The sequence below is a fragment of the Chenopodium quinoa genome, unplaced genomic scaffold (genome assembly GCF_001683475.1).
Source record: "Chenopodium quinoa cultivar QQ74 unplaced genomic scaffold, ASM168347v1, whole genome shotgun sequence".
NCBI lineage: Eukaryota > Viridiplantae > Streptophyta > Magnoliopsida > Caryophyllales > Amaranthaceae > Chenopodium > Chenopodium quinoa.
This window is the reverse complement of record NW_018745523.1, coordinates 1,126,708-1,152,691: the sequence shown is the minus strand read 5'-3', so window position 1 is coordinate 1,152,691 and position 25,984 is coordinate 1,126,708. Positions and strand designations below refer to the sequence as shown.

Genomic DNA, 25,984 nt, shown 5'->3' with positions numbered 1-25,984 from the left:
TTACAATTCAATACACAGCCCGGGCATCGCACGGGCACATAACTAGTAATATATATAATCATTCATTTTATTACGTAATAATGCATATTCGACACATGTAAGCTATATACACGTAGCTAGTCCTAGTACATGAATAATGGAGATTAACCTACCTATACTACATGTATTACAATATTAGTCTATTGTGAATTTGTGATGCTAAAGATAAAAAGTAATATTACGACATGCATATAGACTCTTTTGGTATGACACAAGCAACAATGTAGTCGTCATAGCTTTTGAATAATTGGATTATTATTTGACTACCTTTCATTTCGATCTTCCTACAATGTAGCTTGACACATAATTGGAGATAATTCTCAAAAAAAAAAAAAAAAAAAAAAAGTACCCCTTAATTAGATAAAGGGTTCCCGTCAAAAAAAAAAAAAAAAGAAAAAAAAGAAAAAAAAAAAAAAAGAAATAGATAAAGGGTTGATGAGGACATTGTGAAAGAATAATCCACCAACAGTTAGATATGGGATAACTCCTTTATATCATGAAGCTCATCTTTTAGTCTTTAATTATTTACAAACTTTGTAACGTGACAATGATCGAGAGAAGTGTTCTATTGAATAGGCATCGTGTACAAGTTAATTTGATGTATTCATCTTAGTAGGCTCTTACCTTTTCTATTGTACCAAATATTATTGTTTGATTAATAATTTAATTCTAAGTCTTTAAATATGTTAAATTGGAATTAGTCATTGAATGGTTTATAAAATCATGAAATACACATTTCTTTTTCATTGATGTATTGTGAACATTGCTTTTTCTTTGAAAAAAAAAAAAGCAAGGCAAATGGTGAGTTGTGTGGGTTGTTGAGACGGACAACACTCTACACTTGCATGTATGCACGTCATGTATCTTCTTTGCTATTTACTACACATAAATTGCTCCAATTTTGCTTACGTTGATCTTTAATTTGAGAATCTATCTTCACTTTTGTTTCTAAGTATTATTGCAATTTGACAATTTGTACACTTCATTAGGGCTGTACAGAGTGCGGTTTGCGGTATGAAATTTGCGGTGCGGTTTTTAAAAATGACCAAAACCGCGGTTTGGTGCGGTTTCAAAAAATATTGAGACCAAACCGCACTTTAATACGGTTTATGATTTTATACTATATTTTCATTAAAATTATATTAAAGAACTAAATTATATGAGCTAATCTTTAACTATTAGTTATTAAAGATTAATTAAAAGAGTTTAATATTTGAATTATAAACTAATAATTAGAAAATAAAATAAAAGTTTTGTTTTTAAAAGAATAATTACAATTTTAATAAAATACGGTTAAACCGCAAACCGCACCGCATTTTGCGGTGCGGTTTGAAAAAAATTACAAACCGCAATTTTGCGGTTTGGTGCGGTTTATGATCCAAACCGCACCGCGAACACCCCTACACTTCATTCTTTAATTTCTATTCAGTTTTGAAGTAAAAACAAAAAAACAAAGAAAGTATTAATTTAAGGTCCGTTAGATATCATTGTACTCGGTATGTTGTTTTATAGCTAAAAATTAATAAAATCTGCTGAAATCATAATATTGTAATTTTGAAAACCAACAACTTTTTTTTTTGATTTATTATTCTAAAAATATAGAAAACTAAAGCGAAACAATAACGAACGACCCTTATTGAATTGTTTAAATATTGCTAAATATTAGCTTGTTACAGCCCAAATTTATGTATTTACGGGTGCAGGGAAAACTTGGAGCCAAAGAAAGAAATAGGGCTATAATTCTCTGAATAGCCAACTATTGGCTAAGGGATAAAATGAAACAGAGAAGGGGAAGAAAGGAAGAGTGATAGAGCCTTAAGAGACGTCAATTTAGTTGTTCGGTTGGATCAGATTAAGTATATTTCATTTTAAAGTCATGCTAATTTTTTGTGTCTATGCAAATCGGAATTAGAATTGAGTGTATTTCAGAGTGATTTCGGATTAAGGGTCTGTTCTATTCAACTTAATTTCATTTCAGTTCAGTTTAGCTCCAGTCAGTTCATTTCAGTTCAGTTTCTAATTTCCTTCTCTCATAAACAATTCATTTAACCACTATTCAGTTCAGTTCAGTCTCAATCAGCTCATTTCAATTCAATGCAATTGTTTTCAATGAATTGGAACAGACCCTAAGTTTTGAGTTTTTGACACTTCTACTTTGCAAAGTTTGCATAGAATTAAACAATTGTCATGCATAGGAGAATTGAACTCTATTGGGTTTATATGAGGTAACATTATCAGCATTTTTACTCATGAACATTTTTTGGGCCTATCAAAGAGGCTAATTTACTTGTTTGTTCCTTTGTTTTGGGCCCAAAAAATACTTGAAACCCATAAAACAAAAGCTCAAAAATAACCAAGCCCAACTGAGTGGCTTCACTAATTTCCCCTTTTAATAATAACCACAAATATATTATCACTGTCTCACTGATATTTTCCAACGAGTGGCGCGCAGTTTAATTTCTTCGATTTTCCTCATTTTAACAATTTTAACAATTTTTTCCAAAATATTTTATCCAATTGAACAAACTCTTAAAAAATAAACCAAATTTCTCTCATTTTATTTTTCCAATTTATTATTTATAATTATCCATAAAATAATCAGGGAAATTAAAAATAGTAAGTAAGCAACCATGAAAGCTCTTCAAGCTTCAACTGCATACAGCTTCCCCATTTCTTCTCCTGCTCCTTCTTCTTCTAGACGCTTCTCCCGTGTTATTCGTGCTCAAGGTTATTTATTTATTTTTAATTTATTGATTTTCTCTTTTGTTTAATTAATTTTTATAATGATTTTGTTTCTAGTAATTAATCATATTCACTATTTGCGCGATAAAAGCAATACAAATTTTGGTATTAATGAAATCCAGAAATGGTTTATACTTGAGGTTATTTTGTTAAGTTGTTGAGAAGGTTAGAATAGTAATTATCAATTGAGTTTGTTTGTGGGTGTTATTGTATTTTAGAAATTATTAATCAACTTCGATTTGTATGAATTTTAATTCATGGGTAATGAAAGATGAGATTCATGGAAAATGGAAGTAAATTTGGGTTTTCGTTCTGATTGGTAAGTCAATTTATAAGGGTATGTCTGCAATAATATTAGTGTATGACTTATTTCATACTCCCTCCGTCCCCTTTTGATAGCCGGACAAATTTTAGTCCCAAAATGTTCACCCCATTTGCTTTTTCCAACATCTATTAATATTAAATTTTTACCAAAATTCCCTCCCATTTGCAACAATATCTTTGCAAATTTAACTTTTCCATGTAACTTTGTGCCATGTACTTTTATTACTTTCGCTCTCTACTTTTTTTGCATACCCAATGTCAATTTATTTTTACCAATTGGGTGTTGGTGTAGTGGTGATTGGGACTACACTTGGTAGGGAGGACCTGTGTTCGATCCCCCGCAACAACAATTGGGAGGGGACTGGAACCTAACCACCCAGAACTGATCCCCGAATCCGGATTAGCCCAAAAGGTGAACCGGGTAGAACACCAAAAAAAAAAAATGTCAATTTATTTTTTCAATTTAGTTTAACTATTCTTATTTGTGATTATTAATTCCTGTGAAAAATGACCATAAGAATTTATCAAAAAGGGACGGATGGAGTACTAAGAGAAACAAATGATGGGCAAATTGTATTTTGTGTGATAGATGAATAAGGGATGTATTAACTTCCTAGGCGTAAGCGCCTCATAGGCAAGTAAAGTCTAATGTTTCATGAGATTGATGATGTAATGATGTGGGAATTGGAAATGAGACAAGTAATCCTTCTTTTTTGGTGTGCCATGGAATTTGAAGTTTCCATGGACGCGCACATTTGAACAAGGGTGAATGTGAATATTGTTCGTGTAATACGGTGTATGTTATATACTTCGTATTAGAAGTTGTAATATCTTTTTCTTGGAATTCTTAAGGTGGCTTCTACACTCAAGACTCAAGAGTGTGAGAAAATGTCAGGATTAAGATCATGAGCTCCTTAAACTGTACAAAGATATTAACAAGGATTGTGTATTTTGAGATGCTGATCAAGTTCTTTTTAAAAGATATTTGAAGATTACCTATTTTCAGCATTCTATCTTTCTGTTTGAGTTCATTCCAGCATCTAGGTAGAATCACTTATTGATATCTCACTTGTTTTTCAGTGGATCCTTCGGAGAAATCTATTGAAGTAATGAGGAAATTCTCTGAGCAGTTCTGTCGTAAATCTGATACATACTTTTGTGTTGATAAAAGTGTCACTGCTGTTGTTATCAAGGTAAATGTTGCCTTCTTATATTCCATGTTTACTTTCTCTTGTTTATGTGGTGCTTCTTTCACAATTATATTTGTGTGGATGTTATATATTTAAGAAGATAATTATTACCCTATGGAAACCTTGTAAGAATTGGGTGGTAAATTTAATACGTAATATGTTTGAAGGTTTTATAATGGTAGGTAGAGATTTGCTTCCAATATGAATGGATTGTCAATCAAAGATGCCATGTACTTATGTAGATTGTAGATTATGAGCCACTTCCAATAGAGTCAACTTTATGTGGAATATGAGAACATTCAAGAAAGCCATTAGCCACCTAATATAATTGTATTTCTTGTCAAGAAATGTAACTAGGGATCGTGAACTATATTTGGTGTTTCACTAAAGATCTGACTATTTTTTCGATGCTGCTTGGTGGTTGTACTTTAGATGAGCTACCTAAAGGATCATCATAGAAAAACAAGAATGTATGAATTTTTGTAGAAGTAATTCATACGAATTGGAAGAGTGTATGTCAAAAGGTTTGTTTCATCTATCTGGTCAGATATCTGTTGGGGACTAGAACAATTTCTGGTCTGATATGTAAAATGCTCCACAGACGGACTGCTTCTTGTTCTGCAATTTTTATGTAACTTTCCTGTTTGGATGTTTACAGGGATTAGCAGAGCACAGGGACACATTAGGTGCCCCCCTATGTCCATGTCGGTGAGTACAGTTACTTTTCACGGAGCTTTCTTACTTTCTCACAAGATTGTTTACATTTTGATGTTACAAGTGATTCTACTGTGGCTCAGGTATTATGAGGACAAAGAAGCTGAAGCCAAGCAAGGTTTTTGGAACTGCCCATGTGTGCCTATGAGGGAGAGGTATGATTCTCCATATCAACTTTTCTTGCAGATGATTCTGCATACAGTGATGCCTGCTTAACCTTTGGAGCATACATATGATTCTGTCATCTCCATTAAGAGTTAATAATGCAGTAACTCAAGACGCTTCAATTATCATATTTTAGAGATACTGAAGTTGATAGTGGAGGGGTCATAGAAAGATTGTACTTGATAACTTAATTAGCACCAAAATACCAATTTGCATCTGTGCAATGCAGAGTGAAGGGATTCAATGAAATTTTACTGTCAAGTTTGTAGCTTAAGGACTTTAGGAGAGATTAAGCCTATAAACTGTTCAAGAGTTTGTAAGGATGTGATGAGTTCAGTTACATGCATGTGTATGGTGGTGACTCCGGTGGGTATTGTCAGTCTCTCTGCTTTATAATTTTTGAGACTTTTGGAAGTAAGTTATTTAGTGTTGCGTTATGATACCTCTATGGCTCCACCCTCCACTGAATGTTCTAGAAGTTCTGCATACCCCCAATCAGTGGCTATTGTGTATTCATTTTGAGCTAAGAGTTTCACGAATTGTATTGCTTTGAATAGGCAATTTCTGTATGGTCTGATTATGATTCTTAATTTTGGTGAGTATTGTTAGTCAGTCTGTCTCTACTCTTAAGTGTGGTCATGGGAATTTGGGGACTGAAGGTGATTAATTAAGTCTACCAATGAGGTTTTAGTGAATTTTGCAGCATTCCTTTTTGAAATAGAATGCTCTAAGATGTCTACAAGGACCCACTTCACAATAACAGTGGACAGTACCCTGAATTGATAACCTTGATACCTTCAATTGATTTTAAATAGCAGTAAAGTAGAAAGGAGAGAGATAATTATGGCTGTGTTGATTTATCATAGCCTGTTTTGTGAGAGAATCTACTACAGCCAGTTCTCTTCCTATTGCCTTCAAATCTCCTTGGAAAAAATTATGATGATGAACTTTACTCTTCCTAGTTTCCTAATTTAAAAGATTAACCTTCAGGGATCGGCTTCCACATATTCATCACTCGTGGCTTTATCTGATATGCTGCTGCTGTGTTTAAGTGGATAATGTCTCAAACAGTCAAACCAATTGTATCCCAAATTGTGCTATGGACTGATATGGATTTGAGTTGATGTTATGCTGTTGTACTGAGGGTGTGCATATACTGTTCGGAGACTGAAAAAGATAACTGAGTGGTAGAAACATGTGGCACTGAAAGTTATAATGCAAATGTAGAAATGTCTGATCATGGGTCTTCTTTTTGTGTCCTATTATTGAAGGGAATGAGGGCTGGGAAGTGATGATTTATGCCTTTTTGGTATTAGTTGCTTGCGATTTACGTTCTCATGTTCACGTCTCTAACGTAGGATACAATAAGGAAAGACTAGCTTAATGGCTGATTGCTGCTCAACTTGCCATTATGTTACTCTAGGTGGTGGTGTTTATGTTTATGGTCACTCTCTGGGGATTAGCCTTGTCATTCGATCATGTTAATTCCTCGGATTTTGTTTATTTTTGTTTATCTAACACAAGGAACTCATTGCTCATAGCTTATAAGTAACTGAACTGGACAATTTTACAGGAAAGAGTGCCACTGCATGCTATTCCTGACCCCTGACAATGATTTTGCTGGAAAGGATCAGGTTAGCCTAACATCCTAAATGCGCGTTATTGTTCTTCCATGAAGGCATATATTTTCTGAATATGCTGGTCTTTATAAGTTTTCTTACTTAGTACGTATAATTTTGCCATGTTTGCAGACTATCACCTTGGATGAAATTCGGGAAGTGACTGCGAATGTGTGATCTTATATGAGCTGAAGCCTCTTATGCGTAGCCTCAGTAGGCCTGTACATTACGTATTATCACGAGGATGCCAATAACTGTTGTTCTGTTATGCTGTACTGCCTGTATATACTCTTATTTTGGAGAGCCTTGCCATCTCTAACTTTAAGCCTTGTCAAAGGTATATAGCCATACTCATGTATCTGAGTTTGTATTTCATTTTATGATATCATACCATATTATCATTGATAGAAAAGTTATACATCAATAATTCCAAAGTATATTTCTGAAGGGTTTCTGCATTTGGTAAAAATGTAGAAGTATTTCTCAACACTTGATGATCTAGCCAACAACAATATAATTGCCATTCTTATGGAGTATTGTCTTAAAATGGCATGTTATTGATTTATGGAATGATTTATCTGCATGTAGCCACAAATAGTTTTGATGCAAGACAGCAAGAGTTAGGAAAGAAATCAAAATCCTCTATTTCACAAATGTTTGTGTATTCTAAATTTCTAATAATGTTTTTTCTATTGTTTGTGTTATTGTGTATGTGTATATTTTTTTGGCTTGGGATGTACATTGAAAATTTGGCATTGAGATGTATGAGGAAGCTCAAGTTAATCACTGGGATAGACAGAAAATTGTTTAGCTCAAGTTTATCTCATTGGGATAGACAGAAAATAAATCAACAACTTTATCTAGTCATCATCAGTGTGGGACTCGCTTTTATGGAAAAAGTTATTGATTTATTTGCGAAAATACATGTGATAAATAATTATTGTGTATCTCATAGATGAACTTGTATTTACCCAAGATGTACCAAACAGAGGAACACACAATACATCCATGATCATTCTTTGCTTCATGATTTTTAAGTATCTTCTTTAGGAGAAACAACAACAATGTCTAAACCTAATCCCTATAACAAAATCGGTTATATAAACCAAGATCCTTTCTTTCGATGCGCTTTTATCAATGCTCATGTCAACCCAAGTTATTCTTTATTGCCTTTAGCTAGTTCGTACATACTTTTTAATACGGTTAATATCCTACTATCTCTAACGTCACGTCATCACATATACTTTTTCAATAAAATAACAATTGATGGAGTAACCAAACAACAACTTTTCTAAAAAAACAAGTATTTGAAAGATATGCATCATTATGTACTCCGTATTATCTTATATTTTCAAAATACTAATTACTGATTTCTAAGAGTCTGTTTTTTTCAGCTTATTTTCAGTTCTTATCTTAATTTCCTTCTTTAATAAAAATAAGTTTAATTCAACTCAGTTTCGTCAATACTAAGTACTGTACTCCGTATTAAGATCAAAATTATACAGAATAAATACCGTATAAGAAAAAATAAAATTAAAAAAATACTGTGTATAAAGAGACCTTGCGAAAAACGGTCCAAATGCCCCCAAACTCCAAAAGTAGTGAAGAGTGCATAAAATGGAAATACTGCATAAGTTCCGATGTGAACGTCATCTTTCAACTGAATTCTACACTCTAGTTTGACGTTTTATCTTTCTCTCTGTTTTTACAACTATGTCAACGCCCCAATTCACCATCACCCTTGGCCGCTCTCGTAAGTTACTCTCTATTTTCACAGATTCCTTTTAATGCTTTATTGTGTTCATCTTAATTCGATAATTTTGTAATTTTATAATTGTTAGGAAAATGTTATATATAGCTCTTAGGGCTACATATAAGCATTAAATTTACGCTTGAAAATTGTAAAAAGTTAAGAAATCGTCAAAATAAAAACACTAATAACACTGAGTTACGCGTGTTTTTGTCATGAATTCCTAATTTTATACAATTTTCAAGAGTATATTTAATGCTTATTAGAGCTACATATAACATTACCCTTAATTTTATAATGTAATGTTCATTTACAATTCTGTAAGATGTTGAATAACCATGAGCAATCAAGTTTACAATTTGATCATAAATGATTTCAATTATCTCTGCTATACGCTTCTGTTTGGTTTTGCTAGTGTTATTAGTAATAACCACATATTTCAATCTCACAGAATTATGAAGGATACTAGGTGAATTTGTTTATATACTTTTGATTTTCGAATAGTTGAATTATTACATTTTTAATATACAAGAGATGTTCTAGTAGTTGGGGGCATCATTCCATAATTAATAGGTTGAAGGTTCAATTAATTTCTCGCCCCTGTCCCAAGCTAATTTCATATTTTAGCTGCAATGGTCAAGCTATTAGCTAGGAACCCTTGATAATCGCAAGCAAGTCCCTACATACTACAACCATAAGGGTTGCTCATATGGTTATTACTCGAATGTGATTCTTTTAGTGTTTAAAAATTAATAAAGAAACCCTATTATCTCAGGACTTTAGTTTCATGCTCTCATTAAAAGTGGTGGTAATTAAAGCTAGTGAATGAATGTGTTTCTGTTTGTTATGTGTGTAGTCTGTTAATTTCTGTTAGTTAATTGATACAGATTCTATTTTGTTACTTGCAGACTACGAGCTATTGCTAAAGAGAATGTGGATTGTGATGGCGAAATTGGTAACAATATACTAATATATGATGGCTTACAGAGAACATAAATCATCCACTAATGATTTTATTATCTTAACTGTCTTGAAGGTTTTCATCTTGAAAGAAATGATCTCCAACACAAATTGATTTGGAGGAGGCTATCCAGTAAAAATCGTGGTAATGAGCATAGGAGAAAATTTAAAGGAAGGTTTCCTGGTGCACCAGCAAGGTCAGCCATAAGCTCTTATGAGCTGCAGCGTGGCCTTCAGTCTCAAAGCGATGGGCATTGTCAGAGAGATCCTTATAGAGAAGCTACTAGAGCCTTAGCTTACATGGGCTCATTGGAAACTCCTCCTCCTACTGTGACTAGAGATGATTTAAGACGAAGATCTCCTACAAGGTCCGCGTATAATTCTGGCTGTTTGTTGCCTCCAACTCATAAAACAGAATTACAAAAAGTAACATCTATAAGATCAATTGGGCCTCTAGGTAGTCAACATACTTATAGCCATATGTTTCCTGGACCACCTAGATCAACTGTACCAGCACAGACGGTGACATTAATGGATCCGGAAAGGACTAGACCTATGGCTTTTATTCCTTCACCAAGTGGGTTCCTGCCTAGAAGTTTGTCCATGGTAATACTTCACTCTTTTGCTTGCTTCAATTCTGTTTAAAATTTAAGGAAATCACTGAATGATAGGATCAACTCGTTTTGTGTTTCACACTTCTTCTATGTTTTGAAGTTAGGATTTCTGAAGCTGTTGGGATATGATTATTCAAACATTATGCAAATGGTTGTTTATTTTTTCTTAATTATTTGGGGGTGTGGTGAGCTTTATTCGCTTTCTGATCAGGTCAGTGCTTAGGTTTGTGACTTTATGTTATTGCTCAAACTATTTCCGATCTTCTGTGCAGGTTGAGGCACCTGTTACTGTTGCAGGGTTGTTGAATTCACTTGGTTTGGGGAAATATACTATCCATTTTCAGGCCGAGGAGGTATTGCCAATAAACAACTAAGCAAAACTCCTAATACTCGCCTCTTTCAGTATAACTCCATTGAAGGAGGTGGTGTTTTTTTTTTTTTTTTCCGCAGTTATTATCTGAACTTAACTGTACATACTGATGAGGATTGCATCCCACCTTATGTCCAGGTAGATATGTCAGCGTTGAAGCTAATGAGTGAAAAAGACCTGAAAGATCTGGGAATTCTGATGGTATTGTACTCAACTATCTTTTTAGCAAAATATGTACATGCAGTCACAAGTAATGATATTTTCTGCCAAGCCATTTCCTACTTTCCTTTTTTTTTTTTTTTTATTTATGTATTATTTTTCTTGAGTTTGTTGCTTCTCCATCTCTACTATCTCAGCTTTACTTGCTGTCTTCTAATTGCTTGCTTCAATTGGCCCAACAAATGATAACATACTAATCAGATTCTTTGCAAAGCCTTAAGGACTAGTCCTTAGCAAGATAATGACATTAGCCGATCAACCAAAGTCCAATATGAAAACTATGTTGAATTACAAAATAAACAACATATTTGTGAAACCCTTGTGAGATTCTAGGCTTGTCCCTTCAAAGGACCGACCAGGATTTTTTTTTTTTTTTTTTCGGTGAAATGCCCCATGTTCTGTTTTGATTTTCATTTTCTCTTCAAATGTAAGATTTTGTTACACCTGAAATCCCGAGTGCATAAGATAAACATAAAATTCACTAAAATCAACCGAAGCAATAGAATGTTAAATTTTTTTATTTAAAAACTTAACTAAGAGAAAACCTTAGCTAATATTATTGTCTTGTTTCTTTGATCCATCTTGTTCGCAACATCTCCATTAATGATAAAAAAACTTCGTAATTTCTACCAACATATAGATCTAGACAAAGTATCTTTAAGCAACTTTCTCAAATGAACTGATATATGGTGCTCAAATTTACCTTAGTGTTAATTAGATGCTTATCACTTATCATCATTCAGCAGTTCTTGCTGTAGGGAATATATCTCATGCTAATATTCTTTCTTTCCCTTTGGTAAGATTTTTGACTCTCTGTGATGTCAAAATCTTTCTCCCTTGTGCTTTAAGCCCTCGCGAATATTTAGATTTGACAGTAAAAACTAAAAACCATTCTTCGTGAAATACTCCTGCCTAACTGTTTGCTACATATTAAAGTTTAGCATTTATCATATGACATTCTGGGAGTTGATGGTATGCAAATACTTGGTTGCAAAAGAATGTTATCACATCCCAATTCCGTTTCTCTGAGTGTATTAAATTTTATGATGTGGTTAATGGAAAGTTGTGTTCTTACATGTCCTGTTCTGTCAACAGGGTCCAAGGAAGAAAATCCTACAGGCTCTCTCAGCTTTACTTAGGAGGCAATTGCCCAGGCAACTTTAGTCGGCTGAATTTGTATGTACCTTTTGCGTTCAGAAACTACAATTCATAGTCTATGTGATGTTGCCTCTTGCTTTGAATTTGAAGTAGAAAAGTTGGTGTTTATCATTCTAGATTGTTATTCCAAAATTACTCTTTAGGAAGTGGTGATTAATGAATGAGAATCAAAGCTTCCTTCCCATTGTTGCCTTTTTTTTTTTTTTTTGTTTTACATTCATGTTGTGTTGTTAGGCCTATCTAGATATTCTGCCATCACTTTTCTGTCAAGCATCCCAATATATATATATATATATATTTTTTATGCTCGCAACCTTGAATTTATCAGCCCTGCTTGTGTTGTGTCTTGTGTTACTTGTAATTTGAAAATCAAGTGCTTATTGCTTCAACAACCAAGAGCCATTTTTCATCTGCACTAGGCTTCCAAGTTGTTTGTGGAAACAGAATACTCCTCAGTGTTAGGGTAATCAAGATGTCCTAGAACTATGTCCAATGTATGTCCGAATTTCCCTCTGCTATGCCTTGCTGTCCGAGAGCTAGGCCTGCAAAAGAAAAAGAGGGTTAACTGCCCCGGGGTGTGACCCGGGAAAGCCCCTCCGATGCTTAAGTCAGCGAATGTCCTTTCTAGAGATAGAAAGTAGAGAGAGAAAGAGTACTTTAGAGAGAGAAGGTTAGAGAATTAGGAAAAAGTTACCATCATTAATGATTGGAGAGTTATTTATAGACGTACTTTCAGGTGGCAGAAGTTGTACTTGTTTGGACAGATTAGGGGTAAATCCGTACTTTACTCTGACTAATGATGGGCTGGATCACGGAGGGGTATTCTCGTAATTCCAGGTCAATGGGCTTAGGACAATGTACTTGGCCCAAACACAAGTTGCAACATTGCCCGGCAAAACTGCACTGTACATTCCATTTCTAAAACACTTAAGACTATGACATGTATTAGCCAATAGGGCATGTGAGGAACAAACGTTTCATAATTGAGGATTAACTTAGGCTGCACCCTCCAGGACCTTGTTGATCTTTCGATAGTCATTGGAGGACATCGAAATAAATGGGATTGACAGTAATGTGGGAACACGAATGTTTATCAATGCTCGGGAAATCAATAGAGATCCAATTATTTGGGAAGTACCCCAGTTATTTTGTCTCAATAGATCCCTGATGTAGCTCTTAGCTCATTTGATTTCAATGGGCAAGATTGTCGAAATACTACTGTTGGAGCAGGTATAGCCACACAGAAAAAGGTTATTTTGGAATAGCATGTACTTACAATAATTGATTGTGACATGGTGAGGTTATGATCACAATAATGCATTTGTGTGAAATAGAACACAGAATTAGACAAGACTGATATCTACTTACCTTTATATGGCAATAATTTGCAGTCATTTATCTTCGTGTTTTGTGACCATACTTAACTTTGGTAATTATGAAAAGTATAGCCAAGTTATGCTCTACCAATTATGCTGCTCTAAGTATCTAATCAGGATTTGTTATTATTTGTTCTGTTCTATCAACACAGACCAGGAAGAAAAGCCGTCTTACAAGCTCTTTCAGCTCAATCTAGTTGACATGGCTCAATGTCTCAAAGGATAGTAGGATCATTTTATGGTTATGTGGATTGTGAATAAATTTTAAATTTGGAAATATTGGATGTTTTCTTGCATTCCTAAGCAACCTGCCACGCCTTTAGCTTTCGTGGCATTGCCCCTGACATCAATTCTCTGTTATAGTAGTTGTGGAACCACTTCCACAGAAAATGCATATTATTTAGTCCTGGTGATTTAATATCACGAATTTAAGGCCAATCGTTCATGTTAAATACCTATACCCAACCAGACCGGACTCAATTGCCAGATTTCATTTTTTTTTTTTTTTTGGTTCAATCTGTTAGTTCCATAAGTTTTGATCCCAGCTTTGTTTTTGTTTAGACCACCTTCTTCCGCGAATTGATTCTTTGTTGATGCTGATGGATCAATTACTATGTTGAGCATGACAGATTACACAACTTTGCTGTTAATGCATGGAACACTCATTATCAGTTGGAAATACATCAATTATTAACGACAGTAAGAAGATATTATGTCCACAAAAAAGTCAGTAATAATAACAAAACTCTGTTTATCTTATACCATCCCCAAGTGAATACCCCATAATGGAGGGCCCTAATTACCCAAATGATATTATGGATAGTTTTATTTTTTATTTATTATTATTTTTTTCTTCTAAGTTCTTCAAGTTTCTTTTTATAGTGGCTAAAGAGCATACCCTTTGCATCTTATACCTCCCTTCACTTAACTCCAAGATTATATAGAAACAATGTTGATTCGGCTTACAAATTTCTGGCATACTCTCTTTTTCTACCCTTTCTTGGTCCCTTTTGTATTCTTTGTAATTATTTTGTACAATGTTCTATTTAAAGGTCTTGCCACCGGCAAAAACTTCCCACCCTCGCCGCCTATGCTGCCAATCATAGGAAACCTTCATCAACTAAGTGCGTCTCTTCACCGGGACTTTCTATCATTGTCTCGGCGTTATGGCAAGTTTATGTTGCTTCACTTTGGCAGCAGGCCCACTATTGTAGTCTCATCTGTGGATGCAGCTCGAGAAATCATGAAGACTCATGATGTAATCTTCGCTAACAGGCCTAAATCACGTGTTGCCATTAAATTCTTTTATGACTACAAGGATGTGGCTTTTGCTCTTTACGGAGATTATTGGAGGCTGATGAAGAGTGTGCGTTATGCAGCTTTTGAGTAACAAAAAGGATCAATCATTTAGAAACATAAGAGAAGAAGAAGCTGCTTTAATTGTTGAAATGATACATGAATCCCATTCTTCTGTGATTAATCTAAGTGAGATTATTGTGACGTATACGTATGATGTAATTTGCAGGGCAACATTTGGTAGGAAGTATAGTAGTAATCGTGGGAGAGGTGTTGATTTTAAGGAGCTGTTAAATGAAGCTATGGAACTTCTTGGGGTTTTTAGTTTGGGAGAGTTTATACCTTGTCTAAGTTGGGTTGATCGAGTAAAGGGTTTGGATGGTCGAGTGCAAAAGGTGGCAGATAAGTTGGATAAGTTCCTTGAAGCAGTTATTCAAGAACATACTTCAAACATTAGTGCTGAGTGTGACATAGAAGAGGATACAAAAAACTTTGTGGACATTTTGCTTGAATATCAGAATGAGAACAAGGATGCTATTTCAATAGACAGTATCAAAGCTGTTATATTGGTAAGCTAGTTCGATCTAGCTCATTATCGTATTAACCTTTAGATTATTTACTAGCTAGGCTCCCTTCACTTACCCTTATTTTTGCTGAATTGAAGTTATTTTACTGAACTGAAATTATTTCTATTGAACTTAAATTATTTTATTGAACTGAAATCAATTTTACTGAATTGAAATTATTTTTACTGAATTGAATTTATATTTCTTGTTTAAAGTTACTGAATTTTATTGAGCATATCTTATTTTTGTCAAACTGAAATTATTTTTACTGAACTGAACTTAACTTTTTAAGGTGAAGTGAACAGGGTCTAACCGTGTTTTGATGCAGGATATGTTTTTTGCAGGGACTGAAACAACATTCACACTAATAGAATGGATGATGAGTGAGCTGATTAGGCATCCCAGAGTTATGAAAAAACTTCGAGAAGAGATTAGGAACATTGTTGGAGGTAAAGATGGCAGAGTATGTGAGGATGATTTGGAGAAACTAATCTATCTAAAAGCAGTGATGAAGGAGGCACTGAGGCTACACCCTCCTGCCCCTTTGTTACTGTTTCGACAGCCATCGCAGGATGTCAAAATAAACGGGTTTGACGTCACTGCAGGGACACAAGTGATTATCAATGCGTGGGCAATTCAGAGAGACCCAACTGTTTGGGAAGACCCTGAGGAATTTTTTCCTGAGAGGTTTTTGAACAGAACTACTACATATGATTTCAAGGGACAAAATTATCAGTTTATCCCGTTTGGGGCGGATAGAAGAATGTGTCCTGGATCATCCTTTGCTGTGATTAATACCGAGCTTGTCGCTGCGAATCTCGTGTATGAGTTTGATTGGAAGTTGCCTGATGGAGTAGAATGTGGGAAGCTAGATATGGCTGAAAGTGTTGGTATAACAACTCACAAGCGAGTTCCTCTTATGGTTATTGCAACTCCTTATTTCTGTAAATGAGGCAGTCCTGAGTATAATTGAATCAAATAAACTTGAAATATAGCACATTTAAAAGATTATTTGTTTGAATAAGTGTCTACAAATATTGCAATATTTTAGTTTGCCTCAATTTATATGCCCTCAATAGGTATTTTTAAAAGGGGTCATGAGGTTATATATAACAATTATTACATGTTTGTTAGATTTAAATCTCTTTTGATACGTTGTACGTGATCATATTTTTAAGGATTTTTTGTAAATTACCACCCCAAAATATACCACGTATTGAAATAATCGCAATATAATCACCCATTTTTTTGAAAATTAAAAATAACCACTCATATTTTACAGGACTTGTAGGTTTTACCACCCCGACCTATTTTCCGAGCATGGACCCCACATCAATTTAGGGAATTCAAGACAATTTAAGGCTTTTGAAATCAAATGGAGGCAAATATGTAAATGAACAGTTTTAGGATATAAATGTTCATACACTATTCATAAGTGTTTTGTTAAACTTTTTCTAAGGTAGGGAAAACAATTAACATGAGTTAGTTTATTAAGTTATGAGTTGTAATTAACTCTGATCCTCTAATTAATATCAAGAGAAACGATAATGTAAAGGCTTGTTTGGTTCACCTTATTTTCGCTTATATATATGATGAACTTATCTAATCTTGTTTGATATGATCTGATTTGGTCTAATCTGATCTGATTTGACTAAACTTTAACCTTAAATGTACGATAATCTATAAGGAAAAAATGTATCAAGTGGGATCTTGTTAGATTCGTAATAATATGTAATTTTCATAATTTTTTAATTACGAAATCAAAAATATCTAGCGATAAAAAACTGCACATAAAACGAGATGATCTAATATGAACTTTTTTTTCTAATCTAATTTAATCTGAACTTATTTTTTCTAATTTAATATAATCTCAGAAAAAATAAGGTGAACTAAACAAGATCTAACACTCTCGTACTTTTGCCACATCGTTAAACTTGTGATCCATCAAGACCAAAGGCCAAATAGGCGGAGTCCCACCATAGTTAAAAGAAATTAATTTATAATTGAAAAAAAAATTGTTTTATAATAAAAGTAAATGCATGTAAAGTTTGTTAAACAAAATTCTGTTTTAAAAGTCAACATCAAAACAATGTCCATGCATGCATGCATACATTTGGCCATCAATAAATGGACCTCTTTGACTCTTATTTTTTTTCTTCTGAAGTTACCATGTAACTGAAATTTTGAAATTTGAAATATGCAATATTTCCTCTAGTTGTAACTTGTTCTTAGTCTATAATCACATTTTTCATACTGTATTCTCTTTATATCTTTCAAATTCATTTGCACTCCTCATTGAGATTTAAAATCTTTTACATGCAGTGTGGTATATCTTATATCTTATATAATTAAGGTGCAACTCAACTCTATTATTGTTCATTTGATAATTTTTTTTCTTGCTCATTTAAAAATCTTCGAATTTCCATCAAACATATAAATTACTTTCATACAAATTCGAAAATGATTAGTTTGATTCTGCAATTATTCTTGCAAAAACTCTGTTTTTACACTTCAACCTTACTCCCTTGTTTATTTATTGTACTTTTTATGTACAAAATTCTTTCTGCAAGATCTATCAATGGAAAACTTCGACCTCCTTCACCACCAAGGTTACCAATTATAGGTAACCTCCACCAAATAGGAGAGTTACCACACCAGTCATTTGCATCATTCTCTATGAAATATGGCAAGGTTATGTTGCTTCATTTCGGCAGCAAGCCTATACTCGTGGTATCAACACCAGAAGCTGCCTGCGAAATCATGAAAACTCAAGATCAAATCTTCTGCAATAGGCCTCAGTTACGCATTCCTACTAGATTATTCTACGGTTGTAGAGATGTGGGTTTTGCTCCTTACGGCGAACATTGGCGCAGGATGAAGAGTCTCTGCATTACACATATGTTGTGTAACAAAAAAGTCCGATCTTATAGAAAAATGAGGGAAGAAGAAGTTGCTTTAATCGTCGATCAGATAAAGCAATCATCGCAATCTTCATCAGTTGTGAAGTTGAGTGAGGTTATTAGTAAACAAACATATGATTTAATATGTAGGGCAATATTTAGAAGAAAGTATAGTAGTAATGATAATAATGGAGGTTCCAATTTTAAGAAATTGTTGGATGCAACGGTTGTGTTACTCGGAGTTTTTACCGTGGGGGACTACATTCCTTGGCTTAGTTGGGTGGACAGAGTGACGGGGTTGGATCGTCGAGTCGAAAGGGTTGCACAAGAGTTTGATGAGTCGCTTGATAAGCTAATACAAGAACATCAAAATCGTCTAAGTAGTAAGAAAATGATAAATGCTGAGTTTGATGAACAACAAAGAAAGGATGTTGCTAAAAATTGTATTGAGGGTTTGCTGGAGATTCACATGGAAGATGAGAATGCTGTCACAATGGACGATGTGAAAGCCAATATATTGGTAAGGGTAATTTGATACAGAATTCTTAGTTAGATTTTTAGTAAATGAAATTTCCTTTAAGATGATTCATGGCATTTTTGTAGTTTTTGAAAAAAGTATATACGTAACAGGTGAAGTTTTTGATTTAAATGCTTTCCTAAATTGAAATATACTTCTTATAGAAATCTTGTGTATAGAAAAAGTATATAGCATCACATAATTATACTTGAAAAGTTTTTTCCAAATACTCCGTAAGATTTATAATTGTCACTACAGCTTACAAGAATCTGTTGAATTATCATCAATAAATTTTCTCCATTCTCTTTTACTTGTAAACTTGTGAACATTTACACTTTTCACATTTTCCATCTAACATATATGTTGGATAAAATAGTCTTGTGAAATCATATTAGATTTGTCTCGATTTTTATTTTCTCCGTATCAAAAGTTTACTCTTTTTTTTTAACCTATCATTAAATAAAGATATAAAGGGTTGAATTATATGTTAGCAAATAAATGTGAAAATCAAAACATTTCAAATAAAGGAAAATGGAATATATATATATATATATATATATATATATATATATATATATATATATATATATATATATATATATATATATATATATATATATATATATATATATATATATATATATATATATATATATATATGAAACTAGTTTAAGTCCCGTGCAATGCACGGTTTTTACTTAGCATATTTATAAATTATAATGTTAATTTAACAATAATTAATAATTAATCAAAAATAAAAAATCATTATTTTTAATTGAAACAAATACTTGATTTTCTTTTCCATAAAATACCTATTATAAAATATTATATGTCAAAATATTTTTATTGAATGCATATAGAATATACTTTATATATAGTTGTCAAATTGAAAGTTAAATATTACAGGATATTATAAATTAATGTTCATAAATATTTGTTAAAAAAAGGAAAGTAAAAGTGGCGGGAATTTTTTTAATCAAAACCTGACAAGTGTCATATCAGATTCGCCTTTAGTATAATGTAATTAACAAGTGTCATATAAGATTCGCCTTTAGTATAATGTAATTAATTTTACTGAACTGAACTTATTTTTGTTGAAATGAAATTATTTTTATTGAATTGCTATTAAAGTTCACTAATTTTTAATTAACTAAATTAACTTTACTAAAGTGAAATTATCTTTACCGAATATTATTTTTAAGGTGAGATGAATAGGGCGTAAGTATCAAACTATAATTTTATAAAATTTTCGATTACATCATTAGAAATGTTAATAGTCAAAGACAAAATAAGAACTATTAGAGACTAGGGGAGTATGATATACTTCGTAACATTTTATTTATGACTGATTGTGTAGTAATTAAAAAGGTTGTGATATATGCATGTATTGATGTATACAGGATTTGGTTGCTGCTGGTAACGACACAACTCGCACACTATTAGAATGGACAATGTCTGAGTTACTTAGACATCCCAAAGTCATGAAAATATTACAAGAAGAGCTAAGAACAATTGTTGGAGACAAAAGCAACAATTTAAAGGTAAACGAAGATGACTTGGAAAACTTACCATATCTAAAAGCAGTGATAAAAGAATCGCTTAGACTACACCCTCCAGTTCCGCTGTTGGTGTTTCGACAGCCAATGCAAGATGCCAAAATCAACGGTTTCGACATCGGTGCAGACACTCATGTGTACATAAACGCATGGGCGATACATAGGGACCCAACTTATTGGGACGAACCAATGGAGTTTCGTCCCGAAAGGTTCTTAAACACTAGTACGTTCTCTTTTAAAAGACAAGATGATTTTAGGTACATTCCTTTTGGAGGTGGTAGAAGAATTTGTCCTGGGATTGATTTTGCTATGGTTAATGCTGAGGTTATGCTTGCAAATCTCGTCTACGAATTCGATTGGAAAGTGCCAGCAGAATGTGGGGAGCTTGACATGACTGAGACTGTGGGAATCGCGGTTCACAAGCGCGATCCCCTCATGGTTATTGCAACTCCTTATTCAAGCTCATAAGCTAAATAATCTTCAATAGGTGCAATTTAATAAGTGATATTGCAATGGTTTCCTATATTTGGTTTTATGATTTGTAATAGCAACTGAATTAAATGTTTCTTTTTGATGTTATGGTTGTTATTATGTAGTACAAAATCATGTTTGCAGCATTTAATTTATATCTCTCATACTACCATTGTTACAAATCAATAATCTACTAATTGATGAATCCATTCTTAGTTAGTAGCTTCAATAGAATGAATATCTAAGACCTAGACCTAGACCTAATCATGGGCAAAGCCTATGCAAAAACACAATTTTTTATGTGGCTGGACACACCGTGTGGTCAACCATTATGGGTGTTACTTTGTCAGTACTATTGGGTTACTAAGTCAGTCAGCAGCTACTAGGTCAGTCATTAGGGGCTATATATTTACTCGGTCAGGGGTTACTCGGTCAAGGGGTACTCACTCGATTAAGGGTTATTAAGTCGGTCGGGAGTTACTCGGTTAAGGGTCACTTGCTCAGTTAGGGGTTATTTGTTCGGTCGGGGATTACTCGGGTTATTTAATGCTTGTCAGCTGTCCATACAACGTGGCCACCACACGCAAAAGTTGCTGATGCAAAAAAAGTTGGCCATTTTGGCTCAAAGCTTCTAGCTGAATTGGGACCAAGTTTGTGCCAAAAAATTTGCTCACAACGATTCCATTTTAGGCCAATATAGAAAGTTTTTTGGGCCATTTTCAATTGAGTTAAGATTGTTACTAAAATTTAAATTTTGGATCGCTCCAAACCCCAAATAAATAATAACCAAGCCTAAAATGTAGGCCCAAAAAATCTTTTTCAAGCTAGGCTGCTTTTGATTAGCTCTACCTAGACTAATAGATGCAATACAATCATAAAACATGATACTCCGTAATTTTTTTTGCTTTTATGATACTCCGTATATTACATGGTTGAAATCACTTAAGAAATAAACATCGCGCTAAACTTTGTAGAAATTTTGCTTGAATATCAGCAGAAGAACAAGGATGCTCAATACCAAAGTTGTTAAATTAGCAAGAAAGTACTAATTCAATTTCATAAATTATACTACGTATTACCTGATTTTACTACATCCAATGGTACTTATACAGTTATACATATATAATCAGAATTGACACAATCTTCACACATATAGAATGTATATGATAATAATATTAATAAATGAGTTAATTATTAGGCGTCCTAGAGTTGTGAAAAACTGCAACAAGTAGCTCCAAGAAAAGGCAGTCGTGCACTCATACGGTATTTTTAAGGATAGACTAGTTCAAGTTACTATAAGGAACTATTCCATTTGAAGGGGAAAAAGAAAGTGCTACCTCAGAGTTTCGGTGTTATTTAGTTGAAACCCATTGTAGAAAGATGAGAGACGATTTTACTTTATAAGGTAAAATAGTACCTTCTACTATTGCCAATTGGTTTTAGTATAGAAGCTCTAAAGCTTTGTTTGTGGACCAAACTCTCCTCCTCCTTGTTCGGGTTGCCCAGACCCATTTCATATTGTTTCGATATTTAACATATTTAGGCCCGTTCTCTTCACTATATTTTTGCTGAATTGAAATTATTTTTACTGATTTTCAATTATAATTCTTCTTTAAGAAAACTAAATTTTACTGAACTGAATTTATTTTTACTGATGAACTGAAATTATTTTTACTGAAATGAAATTAATTTTACTAAATTGAACTTATTTTTTACTGAACTGTAATTATTTTTACTTAATATTATTTTTTTTAAAGGTGGAGAAAACAGGGCCTTACAACAATTAGATACTTTCTTCTTACACATTTGTCGTGGTTAATGACGAGCTCGTCGTTGTGAATCATGTCTATAAGTTCAATTGAAGTTGCTTGTTTGGAGTAGACTGTGTGACATTAACCATGGGTCCATGGTTGAAAACGTTGCTATCAATAATGCTCACAAGCGACTAAGCGAGCTCCTCTTTTGTTTATAGCCGCTCGCTACTCTTTCAAAGAATGCCGTATTTGATGTAGTTTCATTTAAGTCAGATAAAACACTTGAACACGTTATTCATGTTAATTAAGGCATTTTTCATTTCACCATAATTTTGTTGAACTAAATTTATTTTTATTAAATTGAAATTATTTATATCAAACTTAAATTATTTTTACTGAACTGAAATTGTTATTGTTGAACTAAATTATTTTTAATAATTCTCTATTATATTTCTTCTTTTAAATTACTAATTTATACTGAACATGATAAGAACTGAAACTGAGCTTTAGATCAACAACAATGGAGGAAAACAGAAAATCGCCATTAATGGTTTTAGAGAGAAGTTACAGAGAGAAAAAATCTAGAAAGAGAAAGTTGTATTGAATAATTGATAAAGAAGAAGAAGAAGAAGCGTATTAATACAACTTAACAAATATCTCAACAACTAACAATAAATGAGAAGTCCAGCTGGCAGGTTGTTATAACTAATTTAATTAGTGGAGAAATCAGTTATTGCTAAAGTTGCTGACGTGTGACGCACTAATTCTCCAAGAGATATCTCAACATCCCCCCGCAAACTAAGCATAGATTTGAACATGCCTAGTTTGGAGAGCAATTCTGTGAACTGAGAGGAAGGAATAACTTTTGTAAATACATCAGCAATTTGAGCATTTGTAGGCAGATATGCAATCTTCAACAAGCCTTCAAGGACTTTATCTCGAGTAAAATGAACATCAATTTCAATATGCTTCGTTCTCTCATGCTGTACTGGGTTCTTGGCAATGTGAATCGAGCTTTGATTATCACAATACAGTGTAACAGGTATGAGGTTTGTAACCCCTAGTTCTTCCAGCAGCCTCACCATCCAAGCAACCTCACTTGCAGCATTAGACATAGCTCGATACTCTGCTTTAGCAGAACTCTTGGAAACCACACCTTGTTTCTTTGATTTCCAACTGACAGGGGAATTACCCAACAACAAGATGTAGCCTGAAACTGATCTTCTGGAGTCCTGACAAGCTCCCCAATCAGAGTCAGAGAAGGCCTGTAAGGTCAGCTGGTCTGAAGCATACAACATAATGCCCTGCCCAACAGTTGAAGCCAAATAATGAAGAACATGGAGTAAAGCCTGATTATGGGGGATCCTGGGATGCTGCATGTACTGGCTCAAGTGTGGACTGTGAAGGCTAGGTCATGCCTTGTGTGAGTAAGAAAGTTCAACTTGCCCACCAAGGTTCTGTACCAGCTAGGATCATGAAACAATTCCCCATCAGTAGAATTCAGCTTAAGGTTCAGAGGAAGAGGAGTTACTGCAGACTTGAAAGAAGTAATGCCACAATCAGCCAATGACTATTTTGTGAACTTCTTCTGAGAGAGAGTGATTCCAGAAGAATGGTAGCCAATTTCAAATCCAAGGAAAAAGCTAATTTGGCCAAGATCTTTAATGCTAAAAACCATGTGCAAGTGATGCTTGAGAGTAGAAATTCCCTGTAAATCATCACCTGACAAGATAATGTCATCAACATAAACAACTGCCACTATCAACAGACCACCAGTCCACTTAAGGAAAAGGGAATAATCATTTTTAGACTGTGTGAAACCCAGAAATTGAAGTTCTGCCACAAGCTTGGCAAACAACTGGTGTGAGGCTTGTTTCAGCCCATAAAGAGACTTGAGAAGTCTACAAACCTTCCCAGGAGAAGAAGGATACCCCTCTGGTAGCTGCATATACACTTCCTCATGGAGTTCACCATGAAGGAAGGCATTATTGATATCTAGCTGAAATAGAGACCAGGATCTGGAAGCTGCTAAGGCAATCAAACACCTGACAGTAGCCATTTTTACCACAGGGCTGAAAGTTTTTGTGAAATCCACCCAAGCTTCTGAGTAAACCCCTTAGCCACTAACCTGGCTTTGAATCTCTCTACTGATCCATCAGCTTTTAACTTGATTTTAAAGACCCATTTGCAGCCTATAGGTCTCTTACCAAAAGGAAGGTCAACAAGCACCCAAGTTTTGTTGGCTTCCAGGGCAGCAATCTCCTTAGCCATTGCATCAACCCATCTAGGATCTTTAACAGCCTCCTTATAAGAAGAAGGTTCAACCAGATTCTCAGTATTAGCTATGAAAGATTGATGCTGTGTAGAGAAGGCAGAGAAACTGACTAGATTGCACCAATGAGAAGGAGACTCCTGGACAGAATTGTAGCAATGGTAACCCTTCAGATAAGAGGGAGGTTTTCTAGGTCTGTCAGACCTAAGTAAGTCAGGTGGAGAAATAGAATCAGGAGGTGGTGATGTTGGTGGTGAAATAGGGGAAGAAGAAGAAGAAATAGTGGTGTTTGGGGAAGGAGGTGGTGTGTTTTGTGTTTGTGGTGAAGGGTTGGTTGAGGAAATTGAACTGTCAAGTGACTGAAAAAATTTCAGGAAGATCATATACAAAAATCTCAGTAAAATCTGTAATAGTGGGGAGAAAGAAAGGTGTAGGAGAAGAAGAGAAGGTATTAGAAGAAGATAGATGAAAAGGAAAGTGTTGTTCCTTAAAAACAACATCCCTAGAAGTATGTATGGTATAACTGTCCAAATCAAGAACTTTGTACCCCTTTTTACCAGGTGAATAGCCAAGAAAAACGTGAGGAGAAGCCTTAGGGTCAAACTTACTCCTCCCTTGTTTAGAAGTAGAGACAAAACATAAGCATCCAAACACTCTCATGTAATCAAGATCAGGTTTAGTACCATACAATCTTTCATAAGGACTAGTATTAGTCAAGACCTTTAATGGCATTCTATTAATGATGTGAGCAGCACATAGTACACACTCATTCCAATAGGAAATTGGAAGTTTAGACTGAAAAAAACAAAGCCCTTGAGGTCTCAAGGAGCTGTTTGTGCTTCCTTTCCACCACCCCATTCTGCTGGGGAGTATCAGGACAGCTACTTTGGTGTTCTATCCCTTTACTAAGATAAAACAATTTAAGATCACCTTCACATAGTTCCATAGCATTATCAGTTCTCACACATTTGATAGAAGTACCAAACTGATTTTCAATATATTTCACAAAATTAGGGAAAACAACACTGACATCAGACTTGTTCTTCATGAAAAACACCCAAGTCATTCTAGAGAAGTCATCAACAATAGTAAGAAAAATCTTACAGCCAGTATGAGTAGTTTCCTTGTATGGACCCCAAATGTCTAAATGAAGAAGTTGGAAAACTACAGTAGACTTTATTGAACTAGAATTGAAAGACAACCTGTTTTGTCTAGCTGCAGGACAGATCTGACAAAAAACATCACCTAAACAAGGCTTATTATGAGAAATAGGGAAAGAAGAAACATACTCAAGTTGTTGAACAGGGATGTGCCCTAGCCTTAGATGCCACAACTTAGTAGTATTAACATCCTGAGCAGTCAATGAAGAAACAGCAGCTAACTTGCTGTCAGAAGTGTCCTAATCTGGCTCA

General features: G+C 34.1%; 3 protein-coding genes and 1 pseudogene across 3 annotated transcripts; all 4 read left to right on the top strand.

Moving 5' to 3' along the window:
- The first annotated feature begins 2,519 nt into the window (after window positions 1-2,519).
- On the top strand, window positions 2,520-7,326 carry LOC110715389 (ferredoxin-thioredoxin reductase catalytic chain, chloroplastic-like). Its single transcript, XM_021893968.1, has 6 exons — window positions 2,520-2,766; window positions 4,186-4,298; window positions 4,954-5,003; window positions 5,093-5,164; window positions 6,748-6,808; window positions 6,926-7,326. The coding sequence occupies exons 1-6, from the start codon at window positions 2,670-2,672 to the stop codon at window positions 6,968-6,970; spliced, it is 438 nt and encodes a 145-aa protein (XP_021749660.1). The 5' UTR covers window positions 2,520-2,669; the 3' UTR covers window positions 6,971-7,326.
- A 1,555-nt stretch (window positions 7,327-8,881) lies between these two features.
- On the top strand, window positions 8,882-12,255 carry LOC110715434. The gene is made up of 6 exons (XM_021894017.1): window positions 8,882-9,012; window positions 9,431-9,498; window positions 9,580-10,109; window positions 10,390-10,470; window positions 10,626-10,688; window positions 11,802-12,255. The coding sequence occupies exons 1-6, from the start codon at window positions 8,882-8,884 to the stop codon at window positions 11,868-11,870; spliced, it is 942 nt and encodes a 313-aa protein (XP_021749709.1). The 3' UTR covers window positions 11,871-12,255.
- Window positions 12,256-12,739: 484 nt separating this feature from the next.
- Window positions 12,740-16,394, top strand: LOC110715583 (annotated as a pseudogene).
- Window positions 16,395-17,540: 1,146 nt separating this feature from the next.
- Window positions 17,541-20,543, top strand: LOC110715516 (cytochrome P450 71A3-like). The gene is made up of 2 exons (XM_021894096.1): window positions 17,541-18,522; window positions 19,920-20,543. The coding sequence occupies exons 1-2, from the start codon at window positions 17,563-17,565 to the stop codon at window positions 20,541-20,543; spliced, it is 1,584 nt and encodes a 527-aa protein (XP_021749788.1). The 5' UTR covers window positions 17,541-17,562.
- The last annotated feature ends 5,441 nt before the right edge of the window (window positions 20,544-25,984 follow it).